General features: G+C 39.3%; 1 protein-coding gene across 10 annotated transcripts in view; it reads left to right on the plus strand.

The window, feature by feature from the left end:
* Window positions 1-16,722, plus strand: part of NEK1 (NIMA related kinase 1) — a 191,234-nt gene that overhangs the window by 5,359 nt on the left and 169,153 nt on the right. For 9 of the 10 annotated variants that reach the window (XR_004956413.1, XR_004956412.1, XR_004956415.1 and 6 more), the window contains exons 3-4: window positions 5,358-5,506; window positions 13,548-13,644. Coding sequence is in view for 5 of the 10 variants with exons in the window: in XM_036240044.1 (XP_036095937.1) it covers window positions 5,390-5,506; window positions 13,548-13,644 (214 nt within the window). In the remaining 5 variants the exon portion in view is untranslated. Of the gene's footprint in view, window positions 1-3,212; window positions 3,309-5,357; window positions 5,507-13,547; window positions 13,645-16,722 lie in introns of all 10 variants that reach the window. The other variant, XM_036240045.1, reaches the window with a different exon arrangement.

Genomic DNA, 16,722 nt, shown 5'->3' on the forward strand with positions numbered 1-16,722 from the left:
ATTTCTGGAACAATTATCTTCCAAATATTGTTGTTTTGTTCTGGCAGGCTGATGGAGTATGAGCTGATAACCTTGATCCTGACAAGCACTGGTTTTAGCTTTGTTAGAACTAGCCTGTTGTGCCCTGTGTGTGCACAATGTAGAAATGGGCTAACGGACAAGAGAGGAATTTATATGCAGATTTTCAGACTCCTTGTGTTCTTTTCCCTCCTCCAGGATTTTGGCAGCCCTAACCTCTGACCTCCCTCTCCTCAGCCCATTAAGACTGCCGCTTTCTACTTAAGCTCCATTACTGCTTGTCACAGTTTGGAAAATGTTTTCAGGGATAAGGCTGGGGTAAATGTGGAACTCACTAATATGTTCGTACCTTTCAATGATTATAGCCCCTCAACTCCTGTGTATTGTTTTATGTATTTTACTCAGCATCTGTGGTTGTTTTGGGAGGTGGCCTAGTCTGATAAGAGCTACACCATCCTGGTTGGAACAGTCTCACCATTTACTGTGTAGACCTTCACTTAATCTCCCAGATTGTCCAGGCATACCTTGGAGATACTGTGGGTTTGGTTCCAGACCCCTGCAATAAAGTGAGTCATAATTTTTTCTGGTAGTGGGTCTTGCCTACATTTTGTAAAAAAAAAAAAAAAAAATGCAGCATCTGTGAAGCACAGTAAACTGAAGCACAATAAAAAGAGGTATGCTTGTATATGGCATTTCCCATCCCAGCTGTGTCAGGTATTCCCAATCTAGAGAAATCTCTAGTCTTCTGCCAAGCTGAAAGCTTGGAAATCACCTGGTTGGGAGAGGTGGATGAGGCTGTCTAACTGCTGCTTACCTAGTCACCCGATCTTGTTTTAGTTCTAACATTGTCCTCACTCTCAGAGTTACCTGGTGCTTCCAATTATTGAACTAGTTTGTAGTGGGAGTTGACTTATTTCCCACTGCTGGCTTGGAATACAGCTTTCTTTAGTCTCCCAAGTCAGTTGCTGCTTGTTTTTGTGTTTGTCAGCTTCCAGAATTTTGTTGCTATTGCTTTTCTTTTCTCTTCTGCCTTTTTTTTTTCTTATCCCTTTTAAGTTGTTAGTTTTGAGCAAGAAGTAGAGGTAACTATGTATGTTCATTTGATAGGTTTAAGTTTCAGTTGCAGTTTATTTTTTGACCTTTTAAAACTTTAGGCTAAAGTAAGTACTTTATGGTTTCTTCATTTTTCTGAAGGAAAGGCTTTGGCTATATCTCTGTTATTTCTACTCTGTGGTTAATAGTACAATTCTAAATTGTGTTGAAGTTTCTTATTTTCTGATGTACATAGCTCCTTTATTTTCTTCCTCTTGAGTCATAGACTATTAGAATTGGTAGGGCCCTTAATAGCATTATGTTTAAACAATGAGTGTTTTTAGATGAAGTATATAAGGCTCAGAGAGGTCAGGTGGTTTGCTTTTGGTCATGTAACTTTTATTTTCCAAATCCATTGCTTTATTTGTTATATCACATAACTCTTTGGAAAGCTCAAGTATCAAAAATGTCTTTGATTTTATGCTTTGAATATGTTCAATATCAGATATGTATTACAGAGATTAAATTGATATAATTGTTAGAGACCTTAAGAATATTATCACGTTGGTATTATGATTTTCATTTGATGTTGGAAGCTGAAGCATAGAAAGGCCAGATATTTGTAATCTGATTTTATTACAATAGTAAAATTAGAACAGGATTTTAATGTTCCTTCAGTTACATGTTATGATGATTTTGGATATATAACCCTATAGTACATTTTATTATCTTTTATTTCATTTTTGAAAATTTTCTAGAGTTGTAGTTCAGCTGAGAAGTTTCACAACTGGGAAATAGCTTGGTTAAATATGCTGTAAGACAGTGAAAGTAATCTATCATGTTTTCCTTTTACTTCTTCCTCTAGTGAACTATACTAGTCTAGTGTGAACTCTGCCGAAAAGTAGGGGTTATCAGTTGCTCTGAAACTCATCTACCACAAGTCTTTCATTGTTCATAAAGTATGTGCACTTGACATTATTTGATGGCAATTAGAGTCATCCTTCTTCTCTACCAGGGGCAGATTCTACTCTACTGAGTTGTCAGAACCACAATGCTCAGTAATGCAGTAGCAGCAGAATGCAATACTAGAGACTCTTAGAGCTTCCATCTTGTTAGGGTGGTCCCTTGAAAGAAACTGGCAACTAAATTTTGAGGCAGGGCCAAATTGACTAATTTTATTTATTTATTTTTTTGGCAAAAGTTACAAAATAATGATGGCTGTGAAATCTCATTATGTGGTTATTATTTAATGTAATTTGACTTATGAAATTTAGTTTTCTAAAATGAGTTTAACTTGATACTTTTTTCTAAATAGCATAGTAATGTAATATACTTTCATGTCCTGGAGGAATCATTAAATTCTAGCTGGTGTCCAGATAACCATTATATAATGCCATTTGATCAAAGTTGGACTTGAAAGTGTTTGAAATGGCTTTTCTACTTTAATTCACTGATAATGCTGTAGTGCTATCATAATAATTTCTTGTTTCTCTTAAAGCTGATAAAAACCATGTCATTTCTTACATAAATTTTGAAATGGAAAATGGTTATTATGTTTTTTAAAGTAGAAGAAAGCTCTTTCCTAAAAAATGTGTAAGGAATAATTATCCCATTGATTTTTACCACAGGCTAGGTTCTGGCCTTTAGTCTCACAGACCTAGAATATGAATTTTGTCATTTAAAGAAATTAGATCATTTCTTAGAGACAAAATAAAATTACATATTAGTATTGATAGGTGAAATGAGAACATGGGTTTATTCATTTATAATGAGAAATATGGTAAACTGTCACTGAAATTTTAATATGGTCTTTATCACAAGCCCATTTTCTCTCAGAAGGGAGTCATACATAGAAAGTCTGCTTGCTATGAATGGGAACAGAAAAGAGTAAGTTAGGTGAATTAAATATTTATTAGTTTTAGATTAGCATAGTGAATTCATGTATCTGTGCTAATGATTGCTTTTGTGACTCTCCCTCTCCTCTCTCACTTTTTTAAAGCTTTCACTACCTAGCATATTTGGCTTCTGTCCCCACCAGTCTCCTGAAATTAACTATTGCTAAAGCTACTAATGACTTTAATCAAATATCTTGGCATGGTAAGGCTCTGATTATACCAAAGGTAGAAATATAAAGAAAAGATAAATATTTATATTGTTAACAGAGAGGAGAAGTCCTCGTCACCCCCAGTTACTTGTGGGTTGGATTTTTGTGATATCCCAAGAAAAAGAATTTTCTGAAACTCACATGGAAGGATGAGGTATAGTAGAAACCTTTATTTACGTGGAATTAAATTCCTGAGTTTCCAAAATCCCATTTCCCTTTGTCCCGCCATAAAAGAAGTATAGCTAGACCTTTAGTAGACCTAAAACAGAACCAATGTCCAGAGCTTCCTTTCTATGTCTGCACAGTCCAGGCCAGTATTAGGCTAGTTTAATTTGTATTTCCTGGCTGCGGTCCATCAGTTCATTGCATGTGGGGTCCACAGGTCCACATTGCTAGGGAGGAAACGTGGGCAGGAAAAAAAACAAGAGAGCCCCACAAGCCAAGAGGAACCACGAGTGGGGAGCAACAAGAGAGAGACTTCCTTTGTTTAGAGAATTATGTATTCCCAAATTTTCATGGGTTTTCAGTGGCCACACCCTTTCTGGCCAACCATCTCTGTCCCCAGGTTTGACTGAGAGGCAAGTACCTTCCCTGTGTCACCCCACCTTTACTGGGCATGCCTCTGTCTTCCCTCGGTTGGACTCCTTTCCCTAGTGTTTTGCAGGGAATAGTAGACCAGTGTCCCCTGGGGAGTGCAAAGTTGCAGCTTCTGGTGAAGTTGTGCAAATGACATGCCTATAATGTCTGGCCTTCCCTTTACTCCTTTCCTATTATTAGTAACTAGCTATAATTACAATGGTATCAACATGAGAATTATATTTAAATTTAAATTTAAATAAAATTGAAAAGCAAATAGCATATAAGGAAAAAAGAATTTACGACAGGGAAGGGCTCACATCTTCATTAAAGGAGCTTTTACAAATTAATTTTTAAAAGGCTATCCCACAGAAAATGGACAAAGAACATGGATAAAGTGTTCAACACATCAGAAATACAAATGTTCAATAAACATGGATGAATTTTTCAAATTCACTGGTATGCAAAAGGATTTCAAATAAAAATTAGTCACCATTTTCTACATCAAATGGAATGAATAACAATAGCAACAAAAAGTGACACAGTGCTCACTATGTGCCTGCACTGTTCTGAGAACATTACTGAAATTAACTAATCCAACAGTTCTGTACATGCATACTGTTTTTATCCATGTTTTACAGATGAACAAACAGACACATGAAGATGAGTAGCTTGTCCAAGGTCACATAACAAATAAGAGATAAAGCCAGGATTTAAGTCCAGATTCTTTGACTCCAAGGTTTCAGTGCTCTAACTACTATCCTTTATTGCCTCTCAAAGATTTTAATACATAATAACCGGTGTTAAAAGAGTACCTAGGCCCTGGCCGCTTTGTCTCAGCACTTAGAGCATCGGCCTGCGGTCCAGAGAGACTCGGGTTCGGTTGCAGTTTGTCTCTGGCCCTGGTTGGTCCTGCGGGTAGCAGCCACTCGATGTGTCCCTTTCACATTGATGTTTCTCTCTCTCTTCCTCTCTCTCCCTCCCACTCTATCTGAACAAAAACTGGAAAAATGTCCTCGAGTGAGAATAAAAAAAAAGAGTACCTAGGAGTAGGCACATTTATACACAGCTGGTTAGAATGTAAATTATTAGACATTTCTGTAAGACAGTTAAGCAATATGTTTGAAAGCTTTAACATATTCATATTCTTTGAACTAAGAATTTATCGTAAGGAATTTTTATAAGTACATAAAAATGTACATATGGAAATTTTATCTAAAGTTTTTTAAGAATAGCAAACACTGTAAACAATTTACATGTCTAATAAGAGATTAGTTAAATAATTTTGGGAAATAGTCTTACTCAGTTTACATCTTATTGGAGATAATAGAGTAGTGCGGCTAATCAATTCATATAAGAAAAAGTTTGCTTTTCTCTGTATACATTAAGTATGTACAGTATTTGACTTTACAAAGCATTCTTATAAAATGGAAATGTCACTTTTTCTCTTTTTAGCTATAACGTGGTTGCATGAGTAAAACTGAGATAAAGTTTAACTTTCAGTAAATATTTAAAATACCATTTTTAAGTAAACACATCACTAAGGAATTATAATTTAAATTAAACATTATAATCATTATAGAACATGTGCTGATCTTCGTTAACTGTTACTTTTGTTTGTGTCTAGCATATCAGTTAAGATGCCTTAGAAAAAGAACCATGGAGAAGTATGTTAAACTACAGAAGATTGGAGAGGGTTCCTTTGGAAAAGCCATTCTTGTTAAATCTGCAGAAGATGGAAGACAATATGTTATCAAGGAAATTAACATCTCAAGAGTAAGTATATTTTTCATTTGGTTATTCAAGTAATAGTCTGGTTATGAAATGGGTCATTGTTAGAGATTTTAAAAAAAATATGGGAGTGTATAATCTAAAGTGGAACACTACCATAGTCCCAGGGAGAGCCACTAACTTCAGAATAATTTGTATATTCTTTCAGAATTTTTTCTATGATAGGTGCATGTGTTTTTATATCTACTATTCTGTAACTTATTCTAGTTTGAACATCTTAAATTTTTTTTTTTTATTAATTTTTGTTACAGATGTTTCTCCTTTTTCTCCCACTGATTTCCCCTCTCCCCTGCCCTGTTCCCAGCTTTGTTATCCATGTCCATTGTTCATGCATACATGCATATAAGTTCTGTGGTTTATCTCTCCCCCACCACTCCCTCTTCTGGGGATTATCAGTCTGTACCCCACTTCCACGTCTCCGAGACTACCCCATTCCTCAGAATGTTATATTCATTATATTCCACAAATAAATGAGATCATATGATACTTGTCTTTCTCTGTTTGGCTTGTTTCATTTAGGATGATACTTTCCAGGTCTCTCCATGTCGTCTCAAAGGATAAGAGATCTTTCTTTCTTACAACTGCATAGTACTCCATTGTGTATATGTACTACAGCTTTTTTATCCATTCGTCTATTGATGGACACTTGGGCTGTTTCCAGATCTTAGCTGTTGTAAATAGTGCTGCTACAAAGATGGGGGTACATATATTCTTTCTGATTGGTGTTTCAGGCTTCTTAGGGTTTATTCCTAGAAGACGGATCACTGGGTCAAATGGAAGTTTAATTTTTAATTTTTTGAGGTAACACCACATTGTTTTTCATAGTGGTTGCACCAGTCTGCATTACCACCAGCAGTATACTAAAGTCCTCTTTTCTCCACACTCTCGCCAACACTTGTTGTTTGATGATTTGTTGATGGCGGCCATTCTGACAGGTGTGAGGTGATACCTCATTGTTGTTTTAATTTGCATCTCTCTGATGATTAGTGATGTTGAGCATTTCTTCATATGTCTCTTAGCCATTTTGTATGTCCTGTTTGGAGAGGTGTCTATTTAGTTCCTCTGCCTATTTTTTAATTGGGTTCTTTGTCTTCTTTATGTTGAGTTGTATGAGCACTCTCTATATATTGGAACTTAACCTCTTATCTGATATATCATTGGCAATTATGCTCTCCCATACAGTGGGTAGCCTTTCTGTTTTGATGATTGTATCTTTCGCTGTGCAGAAGCTTTTGAGTTTGATGTAGTCCCATGTGTTTATTTTCTCCTTTGTTTCTATTGCCTTAGGTGATGTATCAGTGAAAATTCTGCTGCGTATGATGTCTGAAATTTTGTTGCCTACAGTTTCTTCTAGGATTTTTTGGATTCATGAGTCACATTTAAGTCTTTTATCCATTTTGAGTTTATTCTTGTGTAGGGTGTAAGTTGATGGTCTAGTTTCATTTTTCTGCATGAAGCTATCCAATTTTCCCAATACCATTTATTAAGGAGGCTGTCCTTATTCCACTGTATGCTCTTGCCACCTTTGTCAAATATTAATTGAGCATATTGCCTGGGGTCCATTTCTGGGTTCTCTGTTCTGTTCCACTGGTCTATATGCCTGCTCTTGTGCCAGTACCAGGCTGTTTTGATTACAGTGGCTTTGTAGTATAACCTGAAATCTGGTAATGTGATCCCTCCAACTTTTTATTTATTTATTTATTTTTATTTTATTTTATTTTTTATTGATTTTGTTACAGATGATTCTCCTTTTTTCCCCCACTGATTCCCCCTCCCCCTTCCCTCCCTGCCCCTTCCCCAGATTGTTGTCCATGTCCACTGTTCATGCATAAATGCGTATAACTTCTGTGGTTCATCCCTCCCCCACCTCCCCACTCCTTAGGGGATTGTCAGTCTGTACCCCGCTTCCTCGTCTCTGGGACTACCCCATTCCTCAAACTGTTATGTTCATTATATTCCACAAATCAGTGAGATCATATGAAATTTGTCTTTCTCTGTTTGGCTTGTTTCACTTAGGATGATACTTTCCAGGTCCCTCCATGTAGTCTCAAAGGATAAGAGATCTTTCTTTCTTACTGCTGCGTAGTACTCCATTGTGTATATGTACCACAGCTTTTTTATCCATTCGTCTATTGATGGGCACTTGGGCTGTTTCCAGATCTTAGCGATTGTAAATAGTGCTGCTACAAAGATGGGGGTACATATATTCTTTCTTATTGGTGTTTTATGCTTCTTAGGGTATATTCCTAGAAGTGGGATCATTGGGTCAAATGGGAGATCAATTTTTAATTTTTTGAGGTGACACCATATTGTTTTCCATAGTGGCTGCACCAGTCTGCATTCCCACCAACAGTGTACTAGAGTCCCCTTTTCTCCACACCCTCGCCAACACTTGTTGTTTGATGATTTGTTGATGGCGGCCATTCTGACAGGTGTGAGGTGATACCTCATTGTTGTTTTGATTTGCATCTCTCTGATGATTAGTGATGATGAACATTTCTTCATATGTCTCTTAGCCATTTGTATGTCCTGTTTGGAGAGGTGTCCATTTAGTTCCTCTGCCTATTTTTTAATTGGATTCTTTGTCTTCCTTTTGTGGAGTTGTATGAGCACTCTATATGTATTGGAACTTAACCTCTTATCTGATATATCATTGGCAATTATGCTCTCCCATACAGTGGGTAGCCTTTCTGTTTTGATGATTGTATCTTTCGCTGTGCAGAAGCTTTTGAGTTTGATGTAGTCCCATGTGTTCATTTTTTCCTTTGTTTCTATTGCCTTAGGTGATGTGTCAGTAAAAATTCTGCTGCGTATGATGTCTGAGATTTTGTTGCTCACAGTCTCCTAGGATTTTTATGGATTCATGAGTTACATTTAAGTCTTTTATCCATTTTGAGTTTATTTTGGTGTAGGGTGTAAGTTGATGGTCTAGTTTCATTTTTCGGCAAGTAGCTGTCCAATTTCCCCAGCACCATTTATTAAAGAGGCTGTCCTTACTCCACTGTATGCTCTTGCCACCTTTGTCAAATATTAATTGAGCAAATTGCCTTGGGTCCATTTCTGGGTTCTCTATTCTGTTCCACTGATCTATATACCTGTTCTTGTGCCAGTACCAGGCTGTTTTGATTATGGTGGCTTTGTAGTATAACCTGAAATCTGGTATTGTGATCCCTCCAACTTTGTTCCTCTTTTTCAAGATTGCTGTGGCTATTCGAGGTCTTTTTTGGTTCCATATGAACTTTTGAAGTACTTGTTCTAATTCTGTGAAGTACGCTGTTGGTATTTTGATGGGGATTGCATTGAATCTATAGATTGCTTTGGGTAGTATGGACATTTTAATGATGTTAATTCTCCCAATCCATGAACAAGGGATGTGCTTCCACTTTTTTTATATCTTTCTCTATTTCTTTTTTCAATGTCCTGTAGTTTTCTGCGAATAGGTCCTTTATTTCTTTGGTTAAATTTATACCTAGGTATCTTAATTTTTTTTGCCGCAATGGTAAAGGGGATTGTTTTCTTAGTTTCTTTCTTTGAGTTCATCATTGGTGTATAAGAATGCCATCGATTTCTTGACGTTAATTTTGTATCCTGCTACTTTTCCAAATTAATTTAGTAAGTCTAGTAAATTTCTGATGGAGTCTTTGGGGTTTTCTACATATAGTATCATGTCATCTGGGGATAATGAAAGTTTTACTTCCTCCTTTCCAATTTGGATCCCTTTTATTTTTTCTTCCTGTCTGATTGCTGTAGCTAAGATTTCCAGTACTATGTTAAATAAGAGTGGCGAAAGTGGGAATCCTTGCCTTCTTCCTGTTCTTAAGGAAAATGCTTTTAGTTTTTGCCCATTGAGTATGATGTCGGCTGTAGGTCTTTCATATATGGCCTTTATTATGTTGAGATATGATCCCTCTATTCCCACATTGCTGAGCGTTTTTATTAGAAATGGATGCTGGATTTTGTCGAAGGCTTTTCGGCATCTATTGATATGATCATTGGGTTTTTATTCTTCATTTTATTTATGTGGTGTATCACGTTTAATGATTTCCGAATATTGTACCAGCCTTGCATTCCTGGGATGAATCCCACTTGGTCATGGTGGATAATATTTTTGGTGTATTGCTGGATCCAATTTGCTAATATTTTGTTCAGGATTTTGGCGTCTATGTTCATCAGGGATATTGGCCTGTAGTTTTCTTTCTTTGTAGTGTCTTTTTCTGGTTTTGAATTATGCTGGCCTCATAGAACGTGTTTGGAAGTCTTCCTTCTTCTTGAATTTTTTGAAATAGTTTTAAGAGAATGGATATTAGTTCTCCTTTGAATGTTTGGTAAAACTCCCCCATGAAGCCATCTAGGCCTGGGATTTGTTTGCTGGGAGAGTCTTGATTACCTCTTCAATTTCCTTAGTTGTTATTGGTCTGTTCAAGTTTTCTATCTCTTCCGTGTCCAGTTTTGGGAGACTGTGTTTCTAGAAATTAGTCCATTTCGCTTAGATTGTCGAATTTGTTGCCATATAATTGTTCATAGTAGTTGTTGATGATCTTTTGTATTTCTGTGGTGTCAGTTGTTACTTCTCCTCTTTCATTTCTGATTTTGTGTATTTGGGTTCTCTCTCTTTGTTTCTTGATGAGTCTAGCTAAGGGTCCATAATCTTGTTTATCTTTTCAAAGAACCAGTTCTTTGTTTCATTGATCCTTTGAATTTTTTTTTTTTTTTCTCTCTATGTCATTTATTTCTGTTCTGATCTTTACTATTTCCTTTCTTCTACTTGCTCTGGGGTTTTCTTTTTGTTTGCTTTCTAATTCTTTTAAGTTGTGAGGTTAGATAGTCTATTAGAGATTTTTCTTGTTTCTTGAGGTAGGCCTATAGTGCTATGAACTTCCCTCTCAGAACTGCTTTCGCTACATCCCATAGATTTTGTGTTGTTGTGTGTTCATTTTCATTGGTTTCCAGGAAGTTTTTAATTTCTTCCTTGATCCCTTTAGTAACCCATTCATTGTTTAATAACATGCCATCTAGCTTCCATGTGTTCAAATGTCTTTGTATGTTATTCTTGCAATTGATTTCTAGTTTCATGCCATTGTGATCTGAGAAGATGCTTGATATGATTTCAGTCTTCTTGAACCTGTAGAGACTGAGTTTTTGCCCTAACATGTGGTCCATCTTTGAAAATGTCCCGTGTGCACTTGAGAAGAATGTAAATTCTGTAGTTTTGGGGTGTAATTCTCTGTAGATATCTATTCAATCCATTTGGTCTGGTGCTTCATTTAGAGTCTCTGTTTCCTTGCTAATTTTTTGTCTAGAGTATCTATCCAGTGATGTCAGTGGAGTGTTGAAGTCCCCTGCTATGATTGTATTGCTATTGATTTCTCTTTTGAAGTCCTCCAGAAGATTTTTAATATATTTTGGTGCTCCTATATTGGGTGCATATATGGTTATCAAGGTTATATCTTCCTGTTGGATAGATCCTTTCAATATTATGTAGTGGCCTTCTTTGTCTCTAGTTATGGCCTTCATTTTGAAATCTATTTTACCAGATATGAGTATTGCTACCACAGCTTTTTTTCCCTTTCCGTTTTCTTGGAAGATTTTTTTCCATCCCTTCACTTTCATCCTATGTGAGTCTTTTGTTTTGAGGTGGGTCTCTTGTAAACAACATATAGATGAGTCATGCTTTCTTATTCAATCAGCTACTCTGTGTCTTTTTATGGGAGCATTCAGTCCATTTACATTTAAGGTGATTATTGATATGTACTTATTTATTGCCATTTTTGTTTAGTGTGGTTCTGTTTTTCTTCCTATTTGTCCTGCTAATTACAGCAGTCCTTTTAACATTTCTTGCAGTGTTGGTTTGGTGCTAATGTATTCCCTTAGCCTTTTTTTTTTTGTCTGAGAAGCTCTTTATTTGACCTTCTATTTTGAATGATAGCCTTGTTGGGTAGACTAGTCTTGGATTCAGATCCTTGTTTTTCATGACCTGATTATGTCATGGCATTTCCTTCTGGCCTGTAGTGTTTCTGTTGAGAAGTCAGCTGAGAGCCTTACGGGGTTTCCTTTGTAGGTAACCTGTTGCTTCTTTCTTGCTGCTTTGAGGATTCTGTCTTTGTCTTGAATTTTTGGCATTTTGATTACTATGTGTCTTGGTGTGGGCTTGTTTGGGTTCTTCTTACTTGGGGCTCTCTGTGCTTATTGAACTTGAATACCTTCTTCCTTCACCAAATTAGGGAATTTTTCTGTCACTATTTCTTGAAATATATTCTCTAGCCCTTGCTCATTTTCTTCTTCTTCTTCGGGGACTCCTATGATGCGAATGTTATTACGTTTCCAGTTGTCCCACAGTTCTCTTAAGCTGTTTTCCTGTTTTTTAATTATTGTTTTTTTTGTTTTCCGATTGGTTAATTTTTTCTACCCTATCTTCTAATTCACTGATCCAGTCCTCAGCTTCCTCTACTCTGTTATTTAGACTTTCCAATGTGTTTTTTATTTCTAATAAGTCATTCTTCTTTTCTTCTTGGTGGTTTTTAATTTACAACTGGTTGATTTTCAACATTTCTATGTCTTTACTCATGGTGCTCATGTCCTTACACGTGCTGTTGAGCTTCCTCAAGATCATGGCTCTGAATTCTAGTTCTGTTAACTTGCTTAACTGCACCTCATTTATCTCATCTTCGGTAGAGGTCTCTTGTTCTTTCATTTGGCTTTTGTTTCTGTTTTTCACCATTTTGGCTATCACAGTGGGCTTTGGAATCTGCCAAATTTTCCCTGTGGGTGTCGGTGTTCTGCTATTTGTGGCTCCCTCACCTGGGTTTGGATGAGGCAAGGAGGACCCACTTTAAACACCACTGTCAAGTCTTAACTTTTCTGGTTAGAGTTGCTAGCTCAGGGAATGGTAGTTATCCTCTAGCTTTTTTGTCTGGAGGCTATTCGTAGCGGTCACCTGAAGAACCTTGGTTTCTGAGTTGCCTGAAAAACTCCCTCAGGTGCTCAGTGTAAGAGGATTTCCAGAGGGTGGGGCAGATGCTGGTTGTTAATGGACCTCAATTAGTATTTCAATGGCCACCGGGTGGGGTTGAATCTCCGAGGGAGGGGCCGCCGCCTCTCCCCAGGGCCCTGGGAAGTAGCAAGACGTCCACACACCTGCGTGGCTGCACTCAGCAAAATCTCTGAGCACCCTCCAAATCCCAAGTGTCCCCACACAGTTCCAGTCCAGTCTGCCCTCCCTCTGCCAGAGCCCAAGGTTAGTGGCTGCTGCCAATTTAGCCTCTGTCCAGGCTCTGTGTCGTGGAGCCACCTGGGACTTTAACCCGAGGGTGCTGCTCCCAGGTAAGGGCCGCCGAGGCCGCAGCTGCTCCCAGGTAAGGGCGGCCGAGGCAGCGGCAGCCCCAGCCGAGGGCGTAGCACCCAGCCGAGGTCGCTGGACCCAGCCAAAGCAGCCGCAGATCCCAGCCGAGGCAGCTGCTGGTCCCAGCGAAGGCCACAGGACCCAGCCGAGGCAGCTGCTGGTCCCAGACGAGGCCACAGTACACAGCTGAGGGCGCAGCTTCCAGCCAAGGCTGCAGCAGGTCCCAGCCGAGGCCGCAGCAGGTTCCAGCAGGGGTCTCAGGTCCGAGCCGAGTCTGCTGGTCCCAGCTGAGGCCACAGCAGGTCCCAGCCCAGGCCACTGCGGACTGTGGGCTCCCGGCCCCCTCTCGCGTCCTCGCAAGCCTATTAGGATTGAGTTAGTGTCCCTGGTTAAGTGGTCCTCCAAGCTGCCTTTCGGTTGCCCCTTCCTGACGATTTGTCTTTATTTTCATTGTAATTCCAGTTTGGTCCTGGGAGATGGTCTGTGTAGCTTCCATTCACGCCGCCTCCATTTTTTCTCTTCTAAAGTGTTTTTCCTTATTGATTCAACTCATTCTTTTTAACTTCTGGCTATATTTTGTTATTTGGACCATGTTTTATTGCTAACATTTTTTAACCATATATTGATGGAATTTTAGGTTGTTTAATGATGTTTAATTTAATATTTTCTCTTTTCATTCCATTTAAGATGTCCAATAAAGAAAGGGAAGAATCAAGGAGAGAAGTTGCTGTGTTGGCAAACATGAAGCATCCCAACATTGTCCAGTATAGAGAATCATTTGAAGGTCAGATAAATTTTTCAAGAGAGTTCCAAAAATTCCTAAACCATATGACGACTTTGGAATCTTTTAAGGATCTTTTTGTGAATGTATTCATAAGAAGAAAAGTGTGTAATTTTTGCTTCTATACCTATACATAGGGCTGTCAGCTTTATTCAAGGGTAATACACCACACTATCCCTGTGTAGTTTAATACTGGCTCACTGTTACCTGATTTTTTAAAAAGAAGCAATGTAGGAATTATAAGAATTTGGACAAAGCACTAAGAGTAATTTACATCTATTTAAACTAACTCCCTTTAAGTGCTATCAGTACGGCTACCGAGAAAATGTTCTGATCTTTAGAAAGTGTCCTATTCATGCCCTGGCTAGTTTGGATCAGCCGTTAGAGCGTTGGCCTATGGATCTGAGAGTACTGGGTTCAGTTCTCACTAAGGGCATGTACCTCGGTTGCACTTTGTTCCTGGCCCCGGTTGGGGTCGTGTGGGTGGCAGCCACTTGATGTGTCTCTCTCATGTTGATGTTTCTCTCTCTCTCTTCCTCCCTCTCTCCCTCCTACTCTATCTAAAGATAGATGTGAAAATGTCCTCAAGTGAGGATTAAAAAAAAGAAAGAAAGTATCCTATTCATTATTATAGTATTAAGGTATGCTAAAAGTGTTTTCAAGTTCCTAAAATGTCAAAGCTATATTGCTGTTTTGGCAATTTATTCCATTACATTTGTTAATGCAGTAACTACAATAAGGCATGGCTTCTCTAAAGGCACGTCAGAGTGGCTTATTGAAATCCTATTGAAGCCATTCCCATTTTTTTTTTTTTTTTTTTTTATCCTCACCCGAGGATATTTTTCCATTTTTTGTACGGATAGAGTGGGAGGGAGAGAGAGGAAGAGAGAGAGAGAGAGAAACATCGACGTGAAGGGACACATCGAGTGGCTGCCACCCGCACGACCAACCAGGGCTGGGGACAAACTGCAACCGAAGTACGTGCCCTTAGCGGGAACCGAACCCGGGTCTCTCCGGACCGCAGGCCGACGCTTTAACCGCTGAGCCAAACTGGCCAGGGCAAGCCATTCCCATTATTATCATAAATCCCTATAAATTATAAAACAGAAAGACAATCTTGATTGAAAGTAGAAGGTAGTTTAAATGACTATTTCAGTAAGTATCCTTGCTTACAACAAAACTTGGTATTTAGTAAAACAGAACATACTTTTAAAAAACAACATGAGCCCTGGCCGGTTTGGTTCTGCGGTTAGAGCATTGGCCCACAGACCAAAGAGTTGCAGGTTCTATTCTGGTCCAGTGCATGTTGCGGTTCGGTCCCCAGCCCTGGTTGGAGTCATGCAGGAGGCAGCCAATCGATGTGTCTCTTTCACGTCAATGTTTCTCACTCCTGTCAATGTTTCTCTCTCTCCTCCTTCACTCTATCTGAAGATAAATGGAAAAGTATCCTCAGGTGATGATTAAAAAATAATAAGGGTGGCAGGAAGATGGCAGCAGGCTGGGCCAGAGCAAGGGTCCGTATGCAAGAGTGTGAGCGAGTGTGAGAGAGCGTGTGAGTGCATGTAAGTGTGGACGAACAACCTCGAGCAGTGCAGAAATGGGGGGCAGAGGGTTCCTGTGTTATGGACTGGGAGCAGCCAGCTACCACGGTAAGCAGCTTGTCGGGACACTTCTCCCTGTGCGGCCGGAAGACCCTACCATCTTGGAAGATCCCTGGTCTTCTCTGGGAGGATGCAGCAGGGAATGGCTAGGGCCGAATGACCTGAGTCCACCAGTGCACCTTGCACCATCGGACCAGTAGACCCTGCTTTGTCAACGCAGACCAGCGCACAGTAGCGGTACTGTCAAGGTGTCGATTGGGAAAGCATCAGCCGAGCACCATCCCCCATAGCAGCAGCCTGATAGGAGCCAAGCACCACCCCCAGCAGCAGTAGCACCAGCTTGGGAGTCCAGCACCTTCCCCCGTGGCAGCAGTGACTGGAGGGAGTGGAGTCCCACCCACAACAGCAACAGAGACTCAGCAGCAGACATTCATCCTCAGTCAGCAGCAGTGCAGATCAGCAGCTGAGACCCATCCCCAGAAGCATCAGCAGAGGCTGATCAGGAGCGGTGCCCCAGCCCAAATATCGGCAAGGGTCAGACAGCCAAAACCTGCCCCTAACAACTGCAGCAGCAGATTTGGAGTAGAGCTCCTTCCCCAGCAGCAGCAAAGCCCCGGAAACTGGGCATCCTCAGCCCCCAACAGCAGCAGAGGATTGGGAGCAGACAGCACCCTCTGGCAACAGCAGCAGCATTAGTAGCATGAACCACGAGCTCACACTCGCTCCCAGCAGCATCAGGAGCTGAGCCCCACCAGGCAGCAGTGCACCGCAGCAGGGCACCTGGACCCAGCACCCCAGCAATGTACCAGCTGGACCCAACACCATAACATCTTCTCAGATCCCAATAGTATGAAACTAGAAATCAATTACAACGAAAACACTCAAAAAGATTCAACACATGGAGGCTAAATAGCATGTTATTCAACAACGAATGGGTTACCAAATGAGATAAAGAAAGAAATAAAAAACTTCCTGAAAACTGATGAAATGAACACTACAATACAAAATCTATGGGACACAGCAAAAGCAGTCCTGAGAGGGAAGTTTGTAGCAATACAGCCTACCTCAAAAAAGAAGAAAAAGTTCTAATAAACTATCCAACCCAACAACTTAAAGATTTAGAAAGAGAACAAAAAAAAAAAACAGAATTAGTAGAAGGAAGGAAATAATAAAAATCAGAGCAGAAATAAATTACATAGAGACTGAAAAAACAATACAAACGATCAATGAAACAAGAGCTAGTTCATTGAAAGATAAACAAGATTGATCAGTCTTTAGCCAGACTCACCAAGAAACAGAGAGAACCCAAATTAATAAAATCAGAAATGAAAGAGGTGAAGTAACAATGGACACCACAGAAATACAAAGGATTATAAGAAACTAATATGAACAATTGTATGCCAACAAATTCAACAACCTAGGTGAAAAGGACACATTCTTAGAATCATATATTATTCAAAACTCGACTGGGAAGAGTCAG

This window comes from Molossus molossus, unplaced genomic scaffold (assembly GCF_014108415.1).
Source record: "Molossus molossus isolate mMolMol1 unplaced genomic scaffold, mMolMol1.p scaffold_m16_p_4, whole genome shotgun sequence".
Lineage (NCBI taxonomy): Eukaryota > Metazoa > Chordata > Mammalia > Chiroptera > Molossidae > Molossus > Molossus molossus.